Genomic DNA, 24,472 nt, shown 5'->3' with positions numbered 1-24,472 from the left:
CGCAACACTCAGCCTGCTGATTCAACATGGTCAAAATCAGCCGAACAGCTGGTGTTGGTTTGCCTTAAGATAAGCTTGAGATTGTATCAACAAAAAAGAAACCAATCTTGTTGAATCAAATGTAAAGGCATGAAAATATAGATTTTACTGCAACTATAAAATGTAGTACCTAACAAATATTTGTGAAACTTTTTTATTTAAATGTGTATTTTAAGAGACGTGTTATGGTTTAATGCATATATAATTCACTTTTCTCACCTTATTTAGACAAGACTTTATTCATTTCCTTTTTTGGTGAATTTGACATCTTCAGACTTCAACTAAAACCTTCTTAATAAATCGGGAAGAGAGCCGTGGTCCTCCACCAGTCTGATTCATCCTTGGACAACAAACCTGAAGCTTCCACATTCATCTGTTCAAAACCTAGGCAAAAGTTCAACCCTCATACCATTAAGAAAAGAGACAAGTTATGTGTTTCAGAGGTGAACCTGTGTGGGCCAAAAACATAATTCAACAAAACCCTCAAATGTAGGTAAACTGGTCAAATACCTCTTGAAATTCAGCAAAGGGATATTTTTTTCTTAACCCCAACCCCAGTAAAGATTATTTTATTGCAAATGGATGTTTATGTCTTATTTATTTCAGTCTATTTCTCCATACTGACCAGGTCTCTCTGACTGAACAGATTTATTTCTGTAGGATTTTATTCAAGTAAATATTAATACATTTTTAAAATATTCTATTTTTATCTAATATCATTCATGCTATTATTATCATCTTATCTTTATGAATTTAAGATAGCTTTTATTCATATTGCTTAACCACAAAAACAACAGTGATGCATTTATACATGTGTAAAAGCACTTTTTAATTGTTTTTGTAAAATGTATTAAATATTTTAACAGCTTAAGCCATCACATAGTCATACAAGATTCATAAAAGCATCCTTAATAAATCCAAACAAAGTTGCAGAAGAAATTTACAGGTGCAAAAAGAGAGGCGGGTGTTCAAAAGAACTCCTTAAAGGAAAGAAAGTTTTAATAGTCCTGCCAACTTTGGCTATGTGACACCAGTGCAAGAAAAACCCAGCAGGAGAAGCTGCATGTTAAGGCAAAATTTAAATCATTGCAGTTGTGTTTTGGTTTAGTTGTTGAGGTCAATCTCTGCAGATAGAGGAAAATGTCCTTTTGAGCAGGATGAATGTCATAGAGTTTTTGTGTGTTTGGTGTGGAAAATGTCAACAGAAGTCTCGTGGCAGTGTCTGAGGTCGTAGTCACAATATCCGATAGAGAATCGGCCCTGTTGGACACAACAAACAGAACGTAACATCCACAGATAACAGAGAAAAAGACGATTACTCAGAATATGAAGCTGCAGTCTCACCTTAGGCTTCTTAAAATAATCCAACCCTCTTCCGATTTTTATAATCCAACCATTGTCAAACCTGTAAACAGTTGCCAGAGTATTAATTCCTCATTTTGAACACGAGAAAAAATAAATACAAAATATATTGTTGCACATAGTTGTAAACTGAAACGATAAAAAATACACCCGGTAGGTAAAAGACACACCTGATCTCCCTGTCATGGATGGTGGAGGAGTACTGAACATCCAAAGTCACCTCATGACCCCCCAGACTGTCCCTCAGCTCAGACAGCGCGCTGCTCTGCTGGGTGTTATCACCCTGGACAAAAAAATATTTTAAAAAAATCAGAATCACCATCTGTGACTGCTTGACATTCGTCACACAATGTCAGCTCATTATTTAGGTAACTTACTTCATCCTGGGACGTGAGGAGGTGGATCTTTTTCACCTTGCCGCACGATTTTAGCAACATCTCACAGAACCGTAGGAAGTTGTACAACTGGTGCAGAGGAGATGTACGGGTTTAAAAAGCATTAATTAAGCACGTTTGTGCTGAGATGAGACTTCAAACTATTAAGCAGTATGAAGTTTAACTCAAAGCTTAAAGACAATTCACATGAGTTAAAGATAACAGTAAAAGGCATTCATGGAAGTATTCACAGCTGTGTAGGAAAATACATTTTCAGAAAAAAATATTTTAAAACAGGACTTTTAAAGAATATTAGAATAAATTGAACACTAAAGCAAAAAATTCAGCAGAAAGAAACCAGACGACAATAAATAAAAGAGAAAAAAACATGGCTAACACCTGGTGGGTATGACGTATGTATGGGTCCTCCACCCAAATCTCAGAGAGAGCGCTGCTGATGTATGGTTTAAACAGAACCTCATAGCTGTAGCCTGTTGCATCCTCCGAGATCTTTATCTGCTCGTGATATTTCCCATCTGTCAGGACGAGAAAAAAATATTTACATTTTTCCACGTTCTGTGCCATTACGACCAAAAACATGACAGTGTTTTATGAGATAATCAAACAAAAAGCGGTGCAGTGTTGTGACGTGAAAGTAAAAGTATGTATAAATTGTATTTATTTTTTTAAGTAATAAGAATAATTTGTATTCAGTCATGTGTGTGAAAGTAAATCTCAGCATAAATTCAACTATTCTGGAAAAGTGTCAGAAGTTTGTTAGAGAACAAACAGCATAAGAAACACAGGGAAAAGGTTATAGGGAGGTTCAAAGCAGGATTAGGTTATAAAACAATATCCAGAACATTGGACATCCCACAGAACCTTGTTCCTTCCTTCCTCTGATCATGGAAATGTTATCACACAACTGCAATTACCACATTAAAATCTAGGAAAAGGCGTCAGACATGCAAAAGGAGGAAATGCTGAAGATTTCTGGAAGTCCTGTGTTTGACGACAGTACCTTCTTTCATCTGGTTAACATGAGATTTGATTTGCTCTGCTCTGTCCATGTAGCCCTTGATCTTCTCCCTGTAGTGTCCTCTCTTTGAGTCATCTTTCAGAGCTGTTGGGACCGCAAGGAAACACATGAGCTGAGAGTTGTGGATTTGGATGTTTACCTCAGGAGCGATGGGATACCTTTCAAAACATCTAAGAGCAGCTGGATTCCCTCCTGGTAGCAGACCAGGCACTCCTGGAAGCGGCCGCTGTGGTCCAGCTCCACGGCTCGTTTCAGAACTGACACGGCCGAAGCCTCCACCCCGGACACGTGGTTCTCCGTCATTTTTCTTTATGTTTTCTACCTTTTAATGTTTGTTTTTATGTTATCGCCGGTTGGTGCTTCATTTGTGAAAGAAAATAACCTAAAAAATGGATGGAAACTCGCCCAGAAGTTGAAAGCTATCTAAGAGCTCCTGCAAAATAATTCCCCGGGAAACAGGTGATGACTCATTTGCTAATTTCAGATATGCGGATGAAACAAAGTTTTGAAAATACTTATAAAACGTGTTTATTTATCCACACACAATTCTTAAAATTTTAAATGGACAATTTAGACCAGTAATAAAGTTTTATTTTAAAATAAATAAATACATAAAAGGAGTGTTTTCCGACCGGTACAGTTTAGATGTTTCCGGTTTCCGGTTAGCTTCGTGCAAGTAAAACTCAGGACGAAAGTGTTTGGGTTGCTTTTGACATTTTTTTTATAATGTCATTTTTCTCGAACAGAGGACGAGGTGGTGAACTTAGCGAATACTGTTAGACATTAGGCTCTCAATTTAATTGCGACTTAACGTTAGCATTTTCTATATTTAGCCATTAGCAGCGCTGTAACCTTGGCGTTTTTCGTCTGAGTAGCAGCTTGTGCCTCACAAATTCAACATGTCAGGCATTTGCCGCAGCTTGAGCTTTCACACAAGTAAGGTAAGTGTTTTAGTATATGTAGGGCATATTCGTGTCATAGGGGTTGATACCACTACATCACCTAATTAGTTTATATATATATATCGAATATTTTAGTGCAAACTTCAGTTTTATTCTTTATTATTTTCAAATATGTTATACAATCGATGGCCCTAAATCTCTATTTGGGCTATTTGACTCTTACAAAATATTACTTCTACTAGTCATAATTATTTATTAATCATATGGAGACATTTCTTAGCTGTTGTTCAGCCAGAAGCGACCAAATCTGTTAAGAAATGGAACCTTGGAGAGATGAAACGACTAGAAATACATGGAGGCAATTATTCCTGCACATTCTGAGACGTAGGGTCATTTAAAAATCATCTAATGATTTTGTATTGTGTTGTGGAGTCTCCCGAGAAAACACATTTGCAGTTGGAGAGTAGATATAGCAGAAACCTTTCGTGTTGTGGAGGTTTCACAGAATTGTCTGCATGGAAAAAGAAGACACCCTCCTGGCTCCCAGTGCTACAGTACAGTCTCTACTTCTTCTGATGTTGCAGGCTTTGAAAGACGCCACAGTTTTGTCACCTTGCTCTTGGTTTGTGCCCGCACGCAGCAAATTTTCCAAATCAAGAATCCCAGAGACGGTGAGAATCAAGAAAAAAAAAAAATCACTTTTTATACATTTTTAAAAATATTTTATTTTCAACATTTTATGGGGGTGGGTGAGGAGTAAGATGCATTTTATTGCCAATGCTGCAAAGCAGTGTAAAAGTAAGGCACCTGCTGCAGCTCGCTTGCCTTGTCTGTGATGAGAAATTAAATGTTTGTTCCCGTATGACAGATTTTTGAAGAGAGGTCGAAAGAGCACGACAAGTATGGAGGCGATCCAGAGCAACCTCACAAACTGCACATAGTGACCCGGGTGAAAAGTGCGCTGCGAAGGCCATACTGGGAGAAGAACATCGTAAAATACTTTGGACTTCAAACGGTACTATTAAAGTCATCTAAACTGAGCAACAAGAGTTGGGAGATATTCAGTGAGGTCTTGATCCACGTGTGGAACCTGGACTTTATGTTTACCTGTCAATAGAAGCCCATAAACTATTTATCACCACTAGCTGGCAGAATAGTTGTTTAATAGTAAGATAAGCACACAGTGTTTGTCAACCTAATACTTAAGCTTTCATAAATACAAATGGAACTGTATGTAATGCATAAACAATGTATTAATCTTGCTCTCTGTTTGTCTTCCTGTCAGGCCCACAAACCTGTAATCCATAAAAACACACCTTCAGTTAACAACCAACTGAAAATGATCAAGCATCTTATAAGGTAAGATCACTGTACAATGCAAAGTGCTTTAAATAATAAAGCAACAAAATCAAAGCAGGCATCAAAAAAATGACCATGAAGATTACTACAGATCAAGATACTTAGAAATACAAATAAGTAATGATTTGTAGTGATGGATGACTTTAAAAAGTGATTCATTAAGCCTTCTGTCACATTCATCACATAGACAAAGGGTATATAACTGTATGATTGTGACCTGTCTCCCGCCTGTTACTGTTTCCTGTTGCATGAAGGATACAGCCACTGAAAACCCCACATGGTCTCCCTTCTGAGGAGGACATGGCCGACACATACATCAACAGCAAGGGAGAGCTGATTGTACGTCGCCTTCTCCAACCTGTCGACAACAAGGCTATTGAGTCTTAGTTCTGCTCTGTGATGTTTGTTCCAATTTAAGCTGTTAATAAATACGACAAAATATAAAAAATAGATTCCAGTCTTGTTCTCTTCTAAGGTGTCTTTTGAGCTTAATAAAATATTTTGTAGTGATCAGCTAGGTTTGCTGAAGGATTTCAAACTAATCTGATCACTCAAACATTCATGTTAGAATTGACTGGTTTCAATTCCACTGAAAATCTTAAAATGTAAAAATTGCTCAACAATCTGATAACATTTGGGCTAGTTTTCTCCTAGACTTGGAAATTGTTTACATTTCTTTACTTTGTAGAAAAAGCTGATTTGTATCTCAAAATACTTGCTGCTATAATTGCATCAGTAAACAGTGAAAACAAGAATCACACAAAGAAAGTTAAATTCTTTCACTGTTTTTTATTACATCAGTATTTATGAAGTCAAACTCTTTGCAACATGGTCATGTCATGTATAAATGTATTCTGATACTAAAAACTGAATACACTTGATCTTGGCACCCACATGCATCACAGGCTCTGTTCTAATGCAACACTTGATGACAATGCAATGAAACCAACAAGTGATTCAAAAAGGCTTATTGGCCATTAGAAGACAAACAGTGAATGGCATCATGTGTGATTCCTTGCTTAGGATGACTAAATTATTATTACTGTATGTCCAAATTAGTCGTATACAATATCTTGACTAATCTCAATATAAAACTAAATAAAAGATGAAAATCATAGATCAGTTAAATTGTAAACATTTTGTTTTGATGAAAACAAAACAATGAAAGAGGGCTGTCTGCTGGAAATGAGGTGAGGTGGCCCTGAGAGATGAAACCAGCCACATGAAAGCGTTTCAGTCGTCCTCGGAGTCGGACTCGTAACCTCGCCCTCTGATGCTTTTCTTCTCCACTTTTGTGATCTTTGAGCCAGACTTTTGTGTTCCTGTCGGTGGCTCCATCAGGTTGCCGCTACAAAAACGAAACAAGAAGGTGGGCATTAAAATACTTCTTCCTCTGTGAAATGCCACAGATGGAGTGATTGTTCTGCAGGTCTTACCTGTAGTTAATCACATCTGCGCATCCAAGTCTCCATTCAAGCATCTCGGTGGAAAACTCATCTGTGTTGCCCAGATCTGTGAATCCCACTACATAATCCTTTGTTTTCCCATCTAAAAGTAAAGCCAGAGTAGGAATGACTTTGATGCGCAGCCTCTCTGTCAAAAACGGGGCCTTTTCTACGTTCAGTTTGATGAACTTGGTTTCAACATGCTTCTTTGCCAAGAGAGCCAGGTGTTTGTCCAGGATCTTACATCTACAAGAAAAAATATATAAAATGACAAATGTGACAATGTTCTCACCTGCACAACAAGAATAAACCTATGGATTTTGCATCTGAGAATAAAAGTAAAACTTTTTTTTTGTGGATTTGCAGTTTATTTTTTTAGTTTTAGTTCATCAGTGATTCATGTTGGAATTGATCTTTCCTTTATCCAAGTGGAATAAACTGTTAGATTTTCTGCATTGATTGTTTTAATTAGCATTAATCCTAGAATAGTAAAAAAATATCATGAATGCAGTTTTTAAATATAATTTATTGTATTAACAAATTATGAAACTGACTGTATTTTAGATAGCCGATGACATTGCTTGACTTCACACTAACATCTTTAAAAGTAGCTGATTCTCTGCAACAGCTATTAGAAAAACTGTCATAAATTAAACTAATATATTAAAACCAAATGTTTACTGCATGCTGTGTAGTTACCTGAAGGTTGAATTTCTGTAAAAGTGGCAGACAACATTCTTGCTCTCCTTTACTTCGCCAAAAAAGTCTTTCTCGCTGGAGATTTCTCTGTACTCGCCATGGCCTTTGGACAGCCACTCCTTCAAAGTAGAAAATTCAGAACAAGTACAATATGAAAAGTTTGTTATTTCTAAGAGCAACGATGCCCCAATATTGCTTTCTCAGGAAGGTCAACTGCTCCTCTTCTAAATATCTGTATTTTTAAAGATGGCTTTAGGGTTTCCTACTAAACTTTACTTAGAAAATTGTCATTTATTCTCATTCCTGTCCAGGTGGGTAAAGTCTCACACTTACTTGCTTTTGCTTCTGGGCTTTTTTAAGCGCCTCCAATCGTCTTTCCTTCAGCCTCTCAAGATCGTCGTCGTCCATTTCATTCAGCTTGCTCAGCTGCGCCTCCACCTGCTCGTCTACCACCTTCGCCGTTTGCTCTATGACCTTGCTTATGAGTTCAACGGGAATGGCCATGACTGCCTGTGTCAGAAGCTCTGAATCTGAGGAGGAAGAAAGAACATGTTGTGGAAACTGAGCCATGGCAACAATGTGCAGTGTTGTGTGATTTAAACACTTTGCAAAAACCCAATTTGATACGAGGTTGCACTTCTTAAATATAGCCACATACTAACTCTGGGTTAGTTTCCAGATGAAAAAGTTTTGCCAAAAAAAGCAAGTGGAGGAGGACTGACCTCTTCCCAACACATTGCTGCACACTGTCAATCAGCTGGTTGAAAGAGAGGAAGCCACTACACTTTTCAATTTCTTATACGAAATAAGACTAAAACTTTTCCAGTTGTGAAAAACACAGACAGTCATGGTGTGGAAATTAAAGGAGCAAACAATCAGCTTGTTATGCTAACAAGTAGTGATGCACAATATAGGCACATTAACATCAGTGTCAGCCAATATTGGGGGGAAAATGAAAAGAATATCAAATAATAGTTTAAGGGACAGATGGAATCTAGGAACTGAGACCTAGAGCAAAGTAAAACTGCAACATAGTGAGCCATAGTGGAATCCAGAGCTGAACAAAGATATTTTCTGCTGTTTTTCATTCTCTGCTAAACTATACACACATTATAAAAATATTTATATTGTTATTTAATGTCAAACTTAGTACAAGTGCAGTTTTAAATGTACAACCAAGACCTGGCAGAGCAGTTACGTAGCCATATACACAATTCTTATGTGCACTATTTCAGCATGAGTACGTCAGTCTAACGCAAACAATGTGCAACATTTCTTTTACTTTTAAATCTAAATCGACGCCTCATTTAATTAAAAGCGCCACACTTGCCAATTTGATGGCACAAATGTGGCACGCATTTAATCCATTAAAGGCCTTGTTCAAACGACTAGAATAGTATCCCTCCGCGCAGGCCAAGGAACGTATACAAAATGTTTGCATCTTTCAAAGTCTATTCTGAGAACCAGCTGATCTCAAACACCTGCAGCTAACAGAAGCCATGGTAACAACAGGGCACACCTTGTTTTCACCGACTACAGTTTATATTGCGGTTATTTACTCACGTCCCGTTAAAGACTGGCTCCGAACATGACTGTGAGTAAACATGCCAGGATGGACCAGCTACGTACAGTCAGGTATCAGACATAAAGATAAATAAATACCAGAATTTACATTACTTTTGCTTGATATGCTAGCTAGCGGGCTAACACTGTCGGCACCTTCTGCATATAAAAGTATTGTACATTTTAAAAAAATGGTAGGATTAAGAACAGCATTATCGTCATCGGCAAACTGTTAAATTATAATAGACATTTACAATATAACAACTAAAATAAAGTAAAACAGTACCAGGAAAAAAATGCCGGTAGATGCTACGGTTAATGCGCGAAACTGCCACACTGGATATGACGTCAAAATAGGCCCGTTTGATTTCATTAATAGCTCTTCCGGCCGGGTGTCTTACAAAATAAAATTAGAATTTTAATTCTAATTTTAGTTCTGGTCAATTATTAAAAAGCATCAATAAAATATTTCTTGGAATATTTTTACATTGTGTCACATTATAACCACGAATGCCAATGTGTCTTACTACTGTTTTCCATTATAAACCAACAAAAAGGGTCCCTCACCTCAAAAAATATTTTTAAATTGGATTTAGGTCTGGACTTTGACTGGGCCATTCTGACACACGAAGGTACTTTACATGAAACAGTTTCATCAGCCTCTCCTGTATCAGTGATTTTTAGCCTCTAAAAGGGGTTTAATCCAGGATTGCTCTTTGTTTAGCTTACCAAAATCTTTATACCATTTACCATCCTCATCCAAGATTTAAACAAAACCACCCCACAGCATGATGGTTGGGTTGCCATGTTCAGATTGAAACTGAAAACTTTCTGGGACTTCTTTAGACTTCTTGCCACTCTTTTACAAAAGCACTACTTTAGTTTAGACTTCTTTAGCTGTTTGTGGCTTCCTTTGTCCAACACTAAGCAGCAATGTCTAATACACAAAGACAGGTAGGGTATTAGAAGTTTAAGTTTATTAGCAAGGTTTAGAAAACATACAAACAAATTCACAGCTTCAGGTCTTCAGGCACAAGCCAGATTAGAGAACCCAACACAGGCCAGTTTTCACTTGTGGCCATTTCTTTCAAGAAAGAAGTGAAAGGTGATGTGAAGCAACATCTTACAAGTGAAAACTCACACATTCCAAATTACATTCAGACTGATCTGGTTTGCATATAATCACTGCTTTAAGCAAACTTTTCAACAGCGTACTTATTGTCGTCTGTGAGGAGATCAGAAGCCAGTTAGCTGTGTCTTCAAACGACAGGTCATACAAGTTAAACTCAGGACGTATGTACAGAAATGAAGTCAGTTGCCGTGCAAGCGTTTCCAGAGTGAACAACGAAAGATGGGTCCCCTGAATCTATCCAAATCCAACATTATTTCAACTGATTCAGAACCTGTTGAAAACAGGAAGCAACTGCTTGAGTTACACCCAATTTAAACAAATGTTGCATCATCGTCATCAGATCTCTCTTGTTTGTTAGTGAAAAAAAAAAAAAAGAAAAGAAAAAAGAGAAATGAATAAGCTGATTGATTGCCATTACATATGTTGACGCCCTCCCAAATTAGACTGCTACTGTCCAGGAAATACTTTGAAAAAATACTTTGGCTAGCTTCAGATTTCCATGTCGGAACACTTGCAAGCTTTTAGACTTTAGCGTTACAATTTAAAGACAGTTACTAAGAATTCACTACTGGTAAACAATACAAGAGGCAATTCCTCCACGTACATTTTGTTTAAAACATTTGACAAAAGTCTTTCAAACATTATTTACACTCTATAACAAGGTTTGGCACTTTAAAAAAAAAGAAAAAAAAGAATTGAATGAAACCCTACAGAGTGCAGCAGTTAGGTTTTTCTTTTTTTTCTTCTTCTTCCACAAAAAGTGCTTCTAGATCAGAGCACCAAAATAACACGCATAAAAAATATTGTCTTTTTGTTGAACCATTTCAGTTGGCTTCAAATGCGCATTCGGACTGCTACGAGGTTAGCAAATTCCAAACGTGATCCAAGAGTTTGGTTTTGTTACTGCAACATGATGAACCTTATATTCAACACTAGTACCTGTGCCTGTGAGGTAAGTTGACTGCCCTGCTGAAAATAAAACAGAAAATAAACATATCTAAGCACTACAATGCTGGGTCAGAACAGGTGAGTAAAAAAAATATATATATATAAACAAAAAAAAAAAGTGAGCAAACAGAACTGTGCTGCGTTCAATTTGTACTTGAAAGTTTCAGAGTCCCGAGTCGTGAAAACGAGAACAGAACACATCTAAGTCCGAATGCCGACTGGGAAAGCTCGAGGTCCCTGAGCCATTCCATGTTCAACATCTGTCATGGCTGCCACACGGATAAAAGATGGTGAAAGTTGCAGGCATAACCTGTTTCTTTGCACTTCAGTCTGTCACACATTTCCTTTCCCGTTCATGTTCCTCTGGTGTCGCATCCATAGAAGCTGTGACTGGCTTGTAACAAAAACAGTAGCACCCTCCACAGTGAAATATCACTGGTTTTCTAACTTACAATAGGCTGAAATCGGGTATGACATCAAGCCCGTATCAAACTTCCGAGACAAATCAAACGCAGTGCTAAACATCTGAGAAAAGGAAAACAAAACAAACAAACCAAAAAAAAAATCACATTTATAACAAAACCGTAAGGATTACCAACCATTTAAACTGCACTAAGTAGACAGTGAGACAATTTTGTGCCCTTCAGTTTGAGCTACTCCAACACTGAAAACAAATATTTGTACAAAAAGTGACATACTGTACATGCTTTCAAATAATACACAATGGCTCTTTGCGTTTCTGCCATTATTTTGTTGGCCACTGAGGAAAAAGAAAGATGCTGTGGGAGAAGCTAGGTGAGCGAATAGTAATCATTCAGATGTCATAATTCATTTGGTACATGGTAGATTGTTGCAGAACAACAACAGGGTACGTCTTTCCTCTTCTGCTCATGTTATCTTCAAGATGCTACCATAAGCTTGATGCACAACCACCTGTATGTTGTCTAAAATGAAGTCAAATGCCATACTCCAAACTGACTCCACAGACTGCTGCATAAGCCTGAAGGAAAAAAAAACAACAACAATAAACTATAAGCAAACAGAGATCAGATCAAAAGAGAGAACCACGCATGCAAAATGTTAAATTGTGCACCACCGACCTTTTCATGTATCTTATTATCAAATCCAACTTCTCCAGGTCTTTATCTTCAATGAGATCAGTGCAGTACTTTACTACCTGCAGGATGTCCTCCTCCATTGGTTCTAAACAAAAAGACATTTTAAAAAGTAAAGTTGTGTAGCAGTTTATTTTTCATTTAAGCGCTTTCATAAATTATGGAGATAAATCTGAGCAAAGCAGCCTACATGCCCACATAACTATTATGACATATCTACACAGATCAAATCTGAAGAGGCCTGTCACAATAACAATAAATCAATTAATCACATGACAAATTAAAAGAAAGTCCATCATTTTCATTTGCGTGATTTATCGTTTTTCTCTTTTCTTTCTCTTTTCACTAAAAACTGAATGATAAAATTATTCAGTCTGGTGCTTTGGTCTCAATTATCCCTTTTCTTTGACAGATAATTTTGTTAACACAGACTTCCTAATTCATTTTATTTGTTGTTCCAGTGTTTAAATGTTCATTATAATTTAAAATCTACTGACCCTTGCCTTATTATGCCATTATTGCTATTATATTACTTGAAAATGTTCTCAAAACAACAATATTATCGTTGTAGATGTCTTATCAACATTGGGACATCTGTACCTGTGATGGTGGTGACCCATTCCCGTAGGAGCGTTTTAATGTCCATCAGGTCACAAGCTCCAGCCAATGTTGGAACAGGACGAGGCAATGACTTTGTCACAGACAGCATGACGTCCTGTTCTGAGGTGGACGGGTTCGTTTCAGTCTGAAGGAAGAGAGAAGAAGTGAAAGAGAAGAAGGATGAGCAAGGAATAAAGTAATCTCTCCATTTGCGACCACACGCAGAATCACCTTTGGTACATTCACAGGTTCATGTGGTTTTATCGGTGGCCCGTATTTGGCTGGACTGTTTGTGGCCTGACGTCTCTTTAAAGGCGAGGTTCCTTTTTTAACAGGGCTCGCTCCGTTCTTCCTCTTGTAGCGCCGCTTCAACCGAACAACACCAGTTCCTCCAGCAGGCTGCTTCAGCTGCAACAGTGGATTCTTCTGCTCGGCTGCAGACAAACCAACATGTCAAAAAGTAAAAATCTACATTAAGGAGGAACAAAAACTACGTGGCGGCAGCCGCTGGTCAACTCACCCATTTTCACATTGTTTGCACGGCTGTAGGCAGACTTCAGTTCGTCCTGCAGCTCTTTGGGAAGGGCAGCAAAGACGTCCGGATCAACCTGCGACCAGTTATAGAAGCTGAGTGTCCTGAAACTCTCCAGGAGATACCACTGAATCCTCATTTCTTAAATTACAGACGTGATTAGACAGTTACTCTTGAATTAACACAGAGCTACCGGACACAACGTCAACATTTCCAACAGGTGCTTTGTTTTACCTGTGAGAAGTTTGGTAATTCGAGGACAATTCCCGGATTGTCTGGCTGGTTTGGAAACTGCAGCACCAATTGCAGCTCCCCCTGCAGACTGCTGTTTGCAGGGGGAGCATACGGCGCAGGACGGGGAGAGGAAAGCTGCAGATCGGGTGAATGGCAGTGATTTGGCCTCTCCTCTCTCTTAGACCACGTCTGCTCCACTTGCTCCCTCAGCTCGGCCGGCAGGGCCTCCAGGACAGAACGATCCACCTTGGAAATTATTCACAAAGATTGTGAAGAAGAAAAAAAAAAAATCGAGAAGATCTGGATAAAGAACCTCATTTTGTAAAAAGTGTTAAAATACGCTGTTGGTCAGACGTAGCATAAGCATACAGGAAAAAAAAAGCAGGAATTTTCTTTAGCTGAATGATATGATGCAACGATCACATTCAAAAACACCTTATTGATTCCAAGTGGTAATTAAACATTTATTAATTAATTTAAATGAAATTTACCCACAATAAACTGATACTGATGCCATTATAGGCAAAACTCATTGACATACAAAGTGTCAATTTCAAAAGGGCCCCAAGTTCAAAAGACATCTGAGATCATCAACAATCAATACAAATCATGAAACGAATTACATGAATCGTACAACATAAAAAAGTTCAGTATGACATTAAAGAAAGAAGAAATTAAAACTTTACAAATCAATTAGGGCACATAGCTTCAGGTGCAGTTGTACTTTGTTTTAAGTAAAAAAAGCATTACTGGACTATGCCTCTTTGTAGTTACTTTGCTGCCGTAGAGAATTAGATTTTTTTTTATGCTTACGTATCAGAGGGAACTGTTGTTTCTCTGCTTTAAATAAAAGCATTTGATCATGTTCCTAAATTTTTTTCTAAACACTACTGTGAAATGGTGGCATTTTCCCCTCAAAGTTATTAAAAACTGCGTTGGCTATGATCCAGCATTAAAAATCCCAGATTTACCTGTGAGGGGGAGGGGACTTCAATGCTGAGGTTGAGACGGGTCTGGGAAAGTTTCTGCTCCGCTCTGCAGACGGGCGTTTCTTTACTCGTCCCAGGGACTGGCTCAGCAGGTGTCAAAGGACGTGGTGATGAGCTACCTGACAGAGCCGCTGTTGAGGAAGCCTGCTTGTGCTGAGTGCCTGCTGCATTTAAAAAAAAAAAAACACATAAAAACACACCTAAGCCTGGAGTTTAAATGGAAATAAACAAGGCAAAGATCAAACCATGAAGACAAACCAGACCTTTGTTGGTCGTTCTGGCATTTGATCCTTGACCTAACAACATGTCCTTGATGGAGCGAGTCCGAGTTCCCCGGCAGTCCTGCGCTTGGGGCTGATTTCCTTCGAGCTGCTGAACCTGTATGCCGACTCCTCTCAGGTCCTGGACCTGCAGCTTCATGGCGTGGAGCAGCTTGATGACAGCGGAGGAGATCAGCTGACCGCTGTCAGTGGACTGAGCGAGCATCACGGTCCTGACAAGAAGCAAGAAGAAACAAAATCACATTTTTACTCCCGCATCAGTGTCAGGCTCAATCTACCATGTGGTCTGTTCATGTTCGTCTGTTCATTACCCTTTTATTCATTCACCGTTTTATTTCATTTTCTCAAAGTTTAACACGTTGCAAGAACAAACTTTAATGTATTTTATTGAGGTTTCATATGCTGGACCAACGCATTGTGGATCAGAAGGTAAATGATGATTTCCTAATATTTTCCCAATACTTTCTGTTGGTCTGTCACAGCAGTCCTCTATCAATTATTCTAATGATTCATCTAATAAAATAAATGGTCGTATTCTGCTGATTTTTCATTTAACTAATTTAAGCACTTGACTTTTTACGTAATATTAAAAATGCATTTAAGATGCTAAAAACAAATGATACAATTCCTTTTTAAGTAAGAAAATTAAAGTTTATTGCCTAAATGCAGAAACATATCTTTTCTTTACATTATGCTTAATTATCAAAGAGTTCTGGGAAGAACATATTTACAAAGGATGTCTATTTTTTTGTACTGTTTTGGCCCATTTGCTGCTCTGAATATGTTATTCTTTCAGCAAATTGCAGTTAGCTGATCAATAGAATAATCTAACCCAATTTATTACGAATGATCACAATTAATCATTTCCGCTCTAGTTCAAGGGTTATGAATATTTTTCCAACTATGTGCCAAAAATCCTTACTTGGCGAGATTATCACATATGCCATGACCTCCGTATTTGGCCGGCTCCAGAGGCGCTCCGACCTTGCGAACCATGACCTTCAGAGTAACTCTCCGACCCCGCAGTCCTGCTTCCTTCAGACGCCGCTGCACCTCCATCGACAGATTAGTCAGGAAACACTCTGCCTCGTCCACCTGGTGAGTTTTAAAGGGAAGAAGATTGGAAATGAGGCGGCGTCTGGACAGACACGCGTGTGTAAACCTCACAGGTCTAACCGTGGTAAAGCGGATGTTGTAGTTCATCTCGGCGGAGACAGATTTTCTTTCCTTTTCGAAGCGGACGGGCCGATCGTCTAAACCCCTGCAGAATCGAAACAGAGTTTGTCCGGTACGAGGTCCGAACCTTTTCTGCAGCTGAGATAGAGACACTTGCTGGAGGTCCCCACAAGACTTCACGCCCATCACAGTGAGCTTTTTGGCCATAACGTGACCGACACCTGGGGATAATGAATGAAAAAGATTTTTTTAAATAATAATAATTTAGCTTCATGTGTCCTGAGAATCTCTTCTAGGGTAGAGCAGAACGCAGAGCAGCATATCCACCTGGCAAACTGGTCACTGGTAAGTCCCTGATGAAATCATCCACTTCTTCAGACCTAAGGAAGTACTGCCCGTTCGGCTTGGCTTTACGGGTCGCGAGTCGAGCCAGAAGAATGTTGGACCCTGAACAGAGCGTTGCAGTCGGTCTGAATTATTCCCATATCAATTCTGGCTTCATTTAATTTACAGTGTGGGGAAATAAAGGGGCTCACCCATTCCCACTGAGGCACAGCATCCCGTTTTCCCCTGGATGTCTGCTCTAATGGCTTCGGCCAAATCGTCTGGAGTAGCGGCCACCTCAGCCAGCAGATGAGAAGCATCTATAAGAGCTTCGTCACAGCTGAGAGCCTCGATGTCGTGGGTGTAACTGCACAGAGCAAATTAAGATCAACATCGCAAGAAAATCCTTTCTGGCTAGACTGACAGAGCTGAGGTTCTGTACCTGGCCAGGATTTCATACATATTCAGAGCCACCTCCTTGTAGGCGTCAAAGTCGTACGGGACCGACTGCAGCGAGGGGCACAGCTGCTTCGCTTTGCCAAAAAACATCCCGTTCCTCACACCTGCCTGCCTGTAGAGAGAAAACAAGACATCCTTACATTTCTGTCAGCACAGGACAGTTGAGATCATGTTAACGTCTCACCTGGCCTCGTAACTGCAAGATGCGATCTCTGCCATCGACAGGGCGGCAGCGTCCGGGTCCACACCGTTTCCATGGGAGTCAGGGATGTCTTGTGAGGGAGTCACAGAGAGGTCGTCATCTGCTTTCTCTGACAAAAACAGCAACATTGTAGCAGTAAGGTTATTCACAAAGCATACAGATGGGGGGATTTTGTCATTTTCCTGTCAAAAGTAAAGCCCTTTTTGATTTTGTTCCATGGAGTGCAAATAAACAGCGAGTTATTTTGACCCTTGAGTTTCATCAGTTCTTCCACAGCAGCCATCTAATCAACCTGTGGTTGCATTAAGTCATGTCCAAATCCTGGCAGATGATCCGATGGAGATAATAAAACAGCACTCCACTTTAACGGACAACGGGATATTTGCGGCAAATTAGTTCGTCCCACTCAGAAACTCATCTACCAGCCATGTACCGCCACGATGCGCTCCGCCACCCGTTTGTTGAGACCGGGATGATATGAAATTTATTGTGCAGTTCGTCCATAAAGCTACACTTACACTCAAAGCATCAACTACTCAGCCACCCGCCTGCTTATCTGTATTAATACTCCTGCGGCGCTCTTCTCGCCGTTCGTTTTCACCCAGCAGCTCAGGGAGGAGAAAAGCTGCTGTACTCCAGACATTGTGCCAGTCATTTTAAGGACGCTTATGGGTCCCCCCAAAACAATGAAAACATCAATATCATCCATCAAGAAAAGCCTCCCAGGCCGAACTTGAAAATTGGACGTTATGTCGCTAACACTTAGCTTTCGTCAGCAACTCAGAGGCGCAAGTCAGTGCTTTGTGCAACGCAAGTAGTGTCCCGGCCGGGTTAAATAATAAAACATAAATTAACGAAGCTTCGAGGGACGTAAATTTTCCTCGAGGAATTTTAATAATCGAGGTACTCGAATCGTTCGAGGAATCGTTTCAGGACTACCTGGTTGACATGATCTCACCTGGCTGAGGATGAGTATGCCTCATCTGGTAGTACTGCAGCTCCACCTGATGGTTGGCTCCGGGTCTGATGGGGACTTTGCCCAGTCCACGGTTACTGGTGACAGCTACAGGCTTCCCTGCACAGAAGTGTTTCCAGGACTAGAGATCAAATTTCAAATCCCTTTAATTCAATGTGCTTTGCATAAACAAGGTCCACAGTGCACATCTAAATGATAAGCAAGACTTGCCTTTAAGTTCTGGTCTGTGTCGGATCCCCACAGACACAAAGAAGCAGTCCATGTCCACGTGGAAGATGCACGATTTCACACTGCCTGCCGATGATGCGCCTGCTACAAACAAGGAGAAACTACAGCAATGAACACTTCTCTAGATTTCAAACCACAAATAATTATAACCACAAAAGTAACTCATACCTCATTAAAAACTCTGTATTTTTCAGGGGATTTTATGTGACAGAACAACACAAAGTGATGCAAAATTGTAAAATGTAAGGAACATTTGCAATATATGACAGAAGCTGAAAACTGCTGACTGGAGAAGATTTTCATCCAGTCTGACTGAGCTTGAGACTTTTTGTAAAACCCCCCAAAGGGCCTGCAGCTGTAACATCAGCGCATTGTTTGAAGCCTCTGCTTTTTAATCAGCCGATTTATGAAGTAATTGCTAAGAATTAACCCACGCCTAATCGCAAGAGTATTAAGAATATGATTATAATTCATTTCCAGACAGAAATAAAACAACATGAGATCAGATTTGTCTGTTATCTTCATTACTGATAATAATTCATGTTATTATTTAGATGTGGCCACGACTGAATATCTTGTGGCCATGAAATCTTCTTAATTTTGGGGGGAAATTCAGAAGACATCATTATGAAATAAACAGAGAAGATAAGAATGACTTCCTTTTCCATACCCTGTCCATGCGTGGATCGCCGAGCCATAGATTTCCTCAGACGATCTTTCCCGGGATAGGATGGACTCCCCTCAATCTTCCGTTTGCTGTGTAGCTCGTTGACATACTCGGAGAAAGCGATCCTCCAAGTGGAGATCTGGTGCAAACGCGAGTGAGAGTAAAACTCCGAGATCAGACCGCCCGTCTGCTCCAGCAGCTGATCCGAGGACGTGGAGGCTGAGGACGCCTCGGTGGGAGGATCGGGCTTGGCTGCCGCGCGGGCCGTGTTCGGGAGAGGGGCGTCAGTCAAAAACACTTTGTGGTGACTTCCGTTTAATCTAACGGACAAAAGGGAACAAGAAGGAGGAGATCGGGAAGTCTGCTCCGAAATCGGCTCAACCTGAGTGGGAGGTTGGAGACATTTCAGAGGCGTCTGGGGTTTGTTGGCTCTCGAAGCCTCATGAGAGGAGGACGACGGAGGTTTAGTGTCGCAAAGGCCTCCGTCTTGTGTGCTGGAATGCTCCAGACGGATAAGAAGAGAGTCTGATTGCTTTGGAGGGCTGGGGGGGAACTCATATGGATCAAGTTTGGTGTGTGACTGCACTGAAGAACTCTGAGGTTTCTCTGTTGAACTCTTTGCTCTACATGTGGACGCGTCCCCGTCGGAGGAGCGTGGATCTGCAACAGGGGACGAGTCCTCTGGCTTTAAGGCACCGTTAAAAAGGTGAGCGTGTCCATTGGTCAGGGGGGCCTCTCTCACAGCGGCCGAGGCCCCGACAAGACAAGGATCTCCGCGCTCTTGCATTTCCGACATTTTAGAATGGCTCGAGGTATCCGGTGAGGTCTGGAGAACTCCATTTCTAGGAAAAGCAAAAGAGAGCAAATTGTAAAACCTTAACTAGACATAAAATATTAAATTAAAAGTTGGAATTGCTTCATAAGAAGGAAATAAAAAAAATTCAATTAGTTATTTCCTGAACATGCTCACATTTTTAAGTCTTTCTCATTCATGTGAGCAGAACCGGGAGACTTGTGCGTTAGCTTTACGTGGCCCTTGTTGGGAAGGGGGTTCTTGTGTAAAGATCGGCTTATTTGCAGGGAACCTGAAACGAGTTGACTGGATTTGAAATGACTCGGCTGGTGGCAATCCAAGCTCGCTTTGGAGCTGCGGCGGATGGACTGAGGCTCAATTTCGCTGCAGCCGGCGACAAGGAAGGGGTTGTTTGAGGATCCCCCGCCGCGGGGAACAGAGGGCTCTGTGTTGTGCGGTGGCAAAAGAGGCTTTTGATGCGTGCTCAGCTGAAGGGGACAGTGGCTCGATTCGGACATCTCTGAGTTGTGGCGCAGAATCATGGCGGGGAAGAGCGTGTTCTTCTGTTTAGCATACAACTGATACTTCAAGCAAGGCAGGAGACGGCCGGCCTTGATGCTGGATTAAACAAAGGAACGTAGATTTCAGCTCATGCTGCATAGACTTACATTCAATATATATATATATATATATATATTTAAAAAAAAAAAAAAAACTCTTGTTTTGTACTAAACACACCTGTCAGTGATCCACTCTGGCCTGATGACCTTTTCCCCTCTGAGCTCCTGAATCTTGCAGTTGGGCAGGTTGCTGGCGATGATGTGGGTGGTCTTCGAGCGAGAGTAGTAGACGTGGAACTGACCCCCATGCAGCATCATCAGCCGGCGGAGCTCGTCTGCGCTCGGGTCTGATTGGAAAGACAAAGCAGTGACACGTTCATTCAATCGTTGATCGATGAGCGGAATGTGAGGAAGAGTACGCCGCCATGGCAGAGTGACCGTGTATCGCAAAGACGCTTCCTCATGCCTTTGGAAATAGACATTAACCCAATAAGGATGGCATTAAAACGTATGTCTGTCACACTCAGCCACCTGGCATGAATGGCAAGTTATGAAAATCGGGTATAGCAAAGTTTTCAACGTTTAAATTATACATGATATTTGAAAATTTGCAAGACTATTTATCTTTATCATCCATGGCATACTTGCGTGCAAGAAAAAAAATAAAGTGAAATGGACAGGCAATAATTTGTTTGCAGGTACAAATAAGTGTTGGTTTGAATAAGTGCTGATGCGAGGGACAACAAAGGGACATGAACTACAAACTACATAAGCAGAGTATTTGTTTGTACCCGTGTATCCATTGACATAAATAGAAACCCCACTGAAGATGCTGGAGCCGCTTCCTTCCTTCTGCTTTTCTCTGGTGGCATTGAGTTTGAACTGCTCGTCCAGCTTGGTAACCTTGGCCGCCATGTAGCCGCCCTGCACCAGCAAGAGAGTAAGGGACATTTAGAAACCCAAGAGAAATCAGAATACAAATATGTATGATTTACATGATACAACACTTTGTGACTGATCAGAGCTAAATGACTTGGGTGGAAAGGACATTATATGAAACTAAATAAGACTGAGCATACAGAAGATTTATATACACCGGATATTAATCATTTACCTGGACTAGCACATAAACACCACACCATATGTTGACTGACAGACCTTTTTAAACATGACAGGATAGTTGAGTTGGTAGCCATGTGTTTATTGAAGGTTTAATTTAGCTGTGCCATTTAGAGTAACCGGATACCCAGAACTGATGTAACGTCTGAGTAGTTCTGATAAATCTTCTGCAATATTATAGAGACCCTTTGTTCAGACTGCAATAGGTACATCCTTGAAGTTCTTAGGCTGTTAGAACAAATGCTATGAGGGGAACAGGAGATTAGGGTGGTCTACTTAAATAAGCTTGCTCAGAGTATACAGTAAATTGCAACCTCTTCAATGTTCCACTGGAGTTTTAAGTGACTTGCCAACAAAACGTATAGCGTAATTGTGAAGTCGAAGTCAAATTATAGATGGTTATGATTTTTTAGCGTGGTTCGGATGCCCTTAAATAAAATGCAGTGCAATAAGTTTCTTTTAGGAGTCAACTAAGTAGTTAAACCTTTAGACTTCTCTGCAACTTCAGCTTCATGCTGGTCTTGGCGATATTAAAAGGGGTGGCACACACATATTCCCCACTGTTTCCATGTGCTATTTCGCCATGTGTGTGTCTGGTTCTTTGTGAAGCTCTCACAGCTGGATGGACTCACCCTTTCTCCCCAACCATTGTCATCGCTGCCATTGGCTCTCTTTCTCATCCAGCCATCTCGACTCATACTGAGCTTCCTGCAGACACAAGGAAAGCCAAATCTCAGGACTGGGATACAAATAAAAATGAAAACATTGACTCACACTGCAAACCAAAACAACCCAAATAATCTGATGCTGGAACATGGGACATTCTGGAAATGACAACAATCCTGAACTGTTAGGGTTTGCAGGGTTTTTTAAAAACGTTTTTAAGGCATAATACAGACAGATTTGCTATATCTTTCATAACGCATGCACTGATATTATTACAGAGCAAATGTTATGACTCTGGCTGGCGCGAGCAGATCTGTTTGCACCCCAAAGGCAGGTCTGGACAGACTTTCTCCCTCTGACAGACGGGTCACAGCAGCAACATGCTGCTAACATTAGCCTAGCTCCGGGAATTAAACACGTTTCGGAGCAGCACGTCACTTCATCGCCCTGTCAGTTTAATAAGGACCGCTAACACAGCGACACAGGCGAAATTAGCTGGCCAACAGCGAACAGGGTGTGTGTGTGTGTCTGAGCAACTTCAGCGCAGCGGTAATCATGTGTGTAAACAAACCACGGTCCCGCCAGCAGAAGTCACCCCGTAGTTCTCTCTGTTGTACCTTTTAAGCTGTCAGGCGAGGCTGCTGGCCACAGTCTTCTCTCTGCAGGTACCGCTCAGCAGAAAGGGCTGCTCGATGCTGCTGCTGCTGCTGCTGTTTGAGTTAAACGGGGTTAGACAAGAGCAAAGCAAAGCGAAATGAAACCCCCTCAGACAGGCAGCTCACAGCCACGATCTCCACTTTGTTCCTCAGAAAAGTCCTGCTTTTGGTGAGGTGAGATCCCCCTATTGTGTCACGCGGCCACGCCATGGCTCCTGAATGTTTCTGGTCACCCTCCCAGTCCTTTCGCTCTCCATTTCAACCGCCTGATCCGTTTACCTCTTTTCTCTCCGCGAGCGTGGAACCAAACGATGCGGAACTTCCGGTGTTGTCATTCAAAATAAAAGTTTGTTGTTATTCAGTGGCGTGGCCCAAAAATTTTCTACACGTTTGATTCCAAAAGTAAATAGGTAAATAATATAATTTGAAAAGAGATATGTAAAAAGAAAATTGGGGGGGTGAAAATTTGTAACTAATCATACTATCTGATTAAAAAAAAAGAAATAAAATTAAATCAGACTTGAATGTAAAGTTATGTGTAAACTCTATTTTGAAGAATAATATTTAAAAAGTGTAAAAGCTAATAACAAAATAACAATAACAAAAAAATGTATCCATCTTGCACACAACTCAGCTACTTTATAATGACTCATTGTTTTTTCTTGTAGTGTTTCGGTTCATTTTAGCATTTAAATAAATACTACGCAAATGTAGAAAGATTTAGCACTGGTTTCAAGAAAGTCTCTTTAATTCCGTTTTAACCGAGAAGTCTTTTATTTTGAAATAAAACAAGATAGGCGCAACTTCCGACACTGTGACGTTCGTCGGGCAGCTTCACAAAACGCCATTCCACCGGCTTCTTGTTTTGCAGCTTCACTCGGTGTTATAGCGCCACTGCGCGGACAATCGAAGAAATGTCATTCTGAACGTACCACGGTGGTTTATTGTGTATCTGAACACTGATAACACACACAGTCTCGTTTCCGTGAAAGCAAATTGCCTGCTAAGGAGCTTGCTGCGTGTTTATATTGCGGAAGCTGCTTGCTCTCAGTCAGGATGTGTGGTTGTTTTTGTGCTGCCTGTTTGTTACCCTAGCATCAGTCTTGTCAGAGATTTTTATTTTTTTTGCTGGATATATATCGTTTGAGTTATATTCACTCCGGATACTATGTAATCCTGCCGTGGTGACAATAACCTTGTGTTTCCGCTGAGGAAAAAAATAAATAAATAAATGAGCTCAACCTCCTGAGACCTTGATTTGTTTTGGACACGTGGACTCCTGGCTGTCTCGGAGGGACTGACAACAGGAACTACGATGAAAATATAACCTGGTTTAAAACCAGCCCGTTAAACTACAGCGTCATCCTTTAGTTATCAGATCACATTCAGGATAAAGCTCAACGCTGAATTTATGTAAATTAGACCTCGCGTTCTAAAGAAAAGTCACGATGCTCTTTGATGCCATCCCAAAGACTCTTCTCATTGGATGATCTCTGTTGCTATGGCACCAGACATCTGATGCTGAGCGCTTCGGTTCCTGTGACATGTTGGTACATGTAGAGGTTTCTCATCCCAGCTCTGAGCAACTGGACTGAGTCACATGTCTGGTTGTGACACAGTCAGTGACTGCGTGCGCTTTTACACAGACTGTAGCAGGAAACCTGTTGACATCACATCCTTTGACTGACCTCAGCAGAACCCTTGTGAGGCCAAACATGCTTTGTTAGTCTTAAACATTTGTTTTGTGATTTAGCGATGCCTGCAGAAGTATTCACCTGCTGTAGATGTTGCATCATTTGAGTACTTTTGAAAATAACTGACAATCAATGTGACAAGGTATTTTAGATTTAATTTGAAATAAGAAACAAAAAAAACAACAACAAAAACTTTAACACACTAATATCAGTCAGAAAATTGGCACTGTAGCATGTGCGTATATCAAATATTTTCCTGAAAGGGTTGAATTTCAATGCAGCAATTGATTTCACCTTTTATATTTCAATTAACTGACATTCTTTTGTAAGACGATATTT

The 24,472-nt window shown here is 40.4% G+C and overlaps 4 protein-coding genes across 5 annotated transcripts; 1 reads left to right on the top strand and 3 right to left on the bottom strand.

Annotated features, from left to right (window-relative positions):
• Positions 1-853: 853 nt before the first annotated feature.
• Positions 854-3,258, bottom strand: mitd1 (MIT, microtubule interacting and transport, domain containing 1). Its single transcript, XM_055032073.1, has 7 exons — positions 2,973-3,258; positions 2,797-2,898; positions 2,175-2,311; positions 1,779-1,865; positions 1,572-1,684; positions 1,384-1,444; positions 854-1,299 (listed from the first exon to the last, which is right to left on the bottom strand). Exons 1-7 carry the CDS (start codon positions 3,115-3,117, stop codon positions 1,204-1,206), a joined length of 741 nt encoding a protein of 246 aa, XP_054888048.1. The 5' UTR covers positions 3,118-3,258; the 3' UTR covers positions 854-1,203.
• Positions 3,259-3,471: 213 nt separating this feature from the next.
• On the top strand, positions 3,472-5,525 carry mrpl30 (mitochondrial ribosomal protein L30). Its single transcript, XM_055032065.1, has 5 exons — positions 3,472-3,755; positions 4,301-4,387; positions 4,585-4,731; positions 5,002-5,075; positions 5,330-5,525. The coding sequence occupies exons 1-5, from the start codon at positions 3,714-3,716 to the stop codon at positions 5,460-5,462; spliced, it is 483 nt and encodes a 160-aa protein (XP_054888040.1). The 5' UTR covers positions 3,472-3,713; the 3' UTR covers positions 5,463-5,525.
• Positions 5,526-5,849: 324 nt separating this feature from the next.
• txndc9 (thioredoxin domain containing 9) lies at positions 5,850-9,134 on the bottom strand. The gene is made up of 5 exons (XM_055032061.1): positions 9,069-9,134; positions 7,553-7,749; positions 7,220-7,338; positions 6,512-6,766; positions 5,850-6,423 (listed from the first exon to the last, which is right to left on the bottom strand). Exons 2-5 carry the CDS (start codon positions 7,721-7,723, stop codon positions 6,309-6,311), a joined length of 660 nt encoding a protein of 219 aa, XP_054888036.1. The 5' UTR covers positions 7,724-7,749; positions 9,069-9,134; the 3' UTR covers positions 5,850-6,308.
• Positions 9,135-9,742: 608 nt separating this feature from the next.
• Positions 9,743-22,732, bottom strand: rev1 (REV1 DNA directed polymerase). Of its 2 annotated transcripts, none has more exons than XM_055032059.1 (22): positions 22,401-22,732; positions 21,750-21,825; positions 20,790-20,922; positions 20,177-20,345; positions 19,616-20,056; positions 18,649-19,487; positions 17,961-18,062; positions 17,733-17,849; positions 16,757-16,883; positions 16,556-16,684; positions 16,326-16,480; positions 16,117-16,236; positions 15,790-16,010; positions 15,536-15,708; positions 14,596-14,825; positions 14,315-14,496; positions 13,344-13,589; positions 13,098-13,185; positions 12,809-13,011; positions 12,578-12,722; positions 11,963-12,065; positions 9,743-11,862 (listed from the first exon to the last, which is right to left on the bottom strand). In XM_055032059.1, exons 2-22 carry the CDS (start codon positions 21,813-21,815, stop codon positions 11,751-11,753), a joined length of 4,101 nt encoding a protein of 1,366 aa, XP_054888034.1. In that variant the 5' UTR covers positions 21,816-21,825; positions 22,401-22,732; the 3' UTR covers positions 9,743-11,750. The 2 variants fall into 2 exon arrangements, with proteins under 2 accessions (XP_054888034.1, XP_054888035.1); XM_055032060.1 differs by having other exon boundaries at positions 17,961-18,059.
• Between the last annotated feature and the right edge of the window lie 1,740 nt (positions 22,733-24,472).

This window comes from Poeciliopsis prolifica, unplaced genomic scaffold, assembly GCF_027474105.1.
Source record: "Poeciliopsis prolifica strain line A6 unplaced genomic scaffold, Auburn_PproV2 SCAFFOLD007, whole genome shotgun sequence".
Taxonomy (NCBI): Eukaryota; Metazoa; Chordata; class Actinopteri; order Cyprinodontiformes; family Poeciliidae; genus Poeciliopsis; species Poeciliopsis prolifica.
This window is presented reverse-complemented; position numbering and strand designations above follow the sequence as displayed.

What these genes read in the sequence shown, in the direction of transcription:
- rev1 (XM_055032059.1), bottom strand. Translation starts at nt 21,815, where the DNA reads ATGAGTCGAGATGGCTGGATGAGAAAGAGAGCCAATGGCAGCGATGAC. An exon ending in ATGTATGAAATCCTGGCCAG is followed by an intron (nt 16,481 to 16,555) that starts GTACAGAACCTC and finishes TGCTCTGTGCAG; the next exon opens with TTACACCCACGACATCGAGG. An exon ending in ACAACATCCGCTTTACCACG is followed by an intron (nt 15,709 to 15,789) that starts GTTAGACCTGTG and finishes AAAACTCACCAG; the next exon opens with GTGGACGAGGCAGAGTGTTT.
- mitd1 (XM_055032073.1), bottom strand. Translation starts at nt 3,117, where the DNA reads ATGACGGAGAACCACGTGTCCGGGGTGGAGGCTTCGGCCGTGTCAGTT. An exon ending in GCTCTTAGATGTTTTGAAAG is followed by an intron (nt 2,899 to 2,972) that starts GTATCCCATCGC and finishes CGGTCCCAACAG; the next exon opens with CTCTGAAAGATGACTCAAAG. An exon ending in ATTATTTTAAGAAGCCTAAG is followed by an intron (nt 1,300 to 1,383) that starts GTGAGACTGCAG and finishes TGTGTCCAACAG; the next exon opens with GGCCGATTCTCTATCGGATA.
- txndc9 (XM_055032061.1), bottom strand. Translation starts at nt 7,723, where the DNA reads ATGGCCATTCCCGTTGAACTCATAAGCAAGGTCATAGAGCAAACGGCG. An exon ending in TACAGAAATTCAACCTTCAG is followed by an intron (nt 6,767 to 7,219) that starts GTAACTACACAG and finishes TTTTTCTTGTAG; the next exon opens with ATGTAAGATCCTGGACAAAC. An exon ending in GCAGATGTGATTAACTACAG is followed by an intron (nt 6,424 to 6,511) that starts GTAAGACCTGCA and finishes TCGTTTTTGTAG; the next exon opens with CGGCAACCTGATGGAGCCAC.
- mrpl30 (XM_055032065.1), top strand. Translation starts at nt 3,714, where the DNA reads ATGTCAGGCATTTGCCGCAGCTTGAGCTTTCACACAAGTAAG. An exon ending in AATCAAGAATCCCAGAGACG is followed by an intron (nt 4,388 to 4,584) that starts GTGAGAATCAAG and finishes CCCGTATGACAG; the next exon opens with ATTTTTGAAGAGAGGTCGAA. An exon ending in ATGATCAAGCATCTTATAAG is followed by an intron (nt 5,076 to 5,329) that starts GTAAGATCACTG and finishes TGTTGCATGAAG; the next exon opens with GATACAGCCACTGAAAACCC.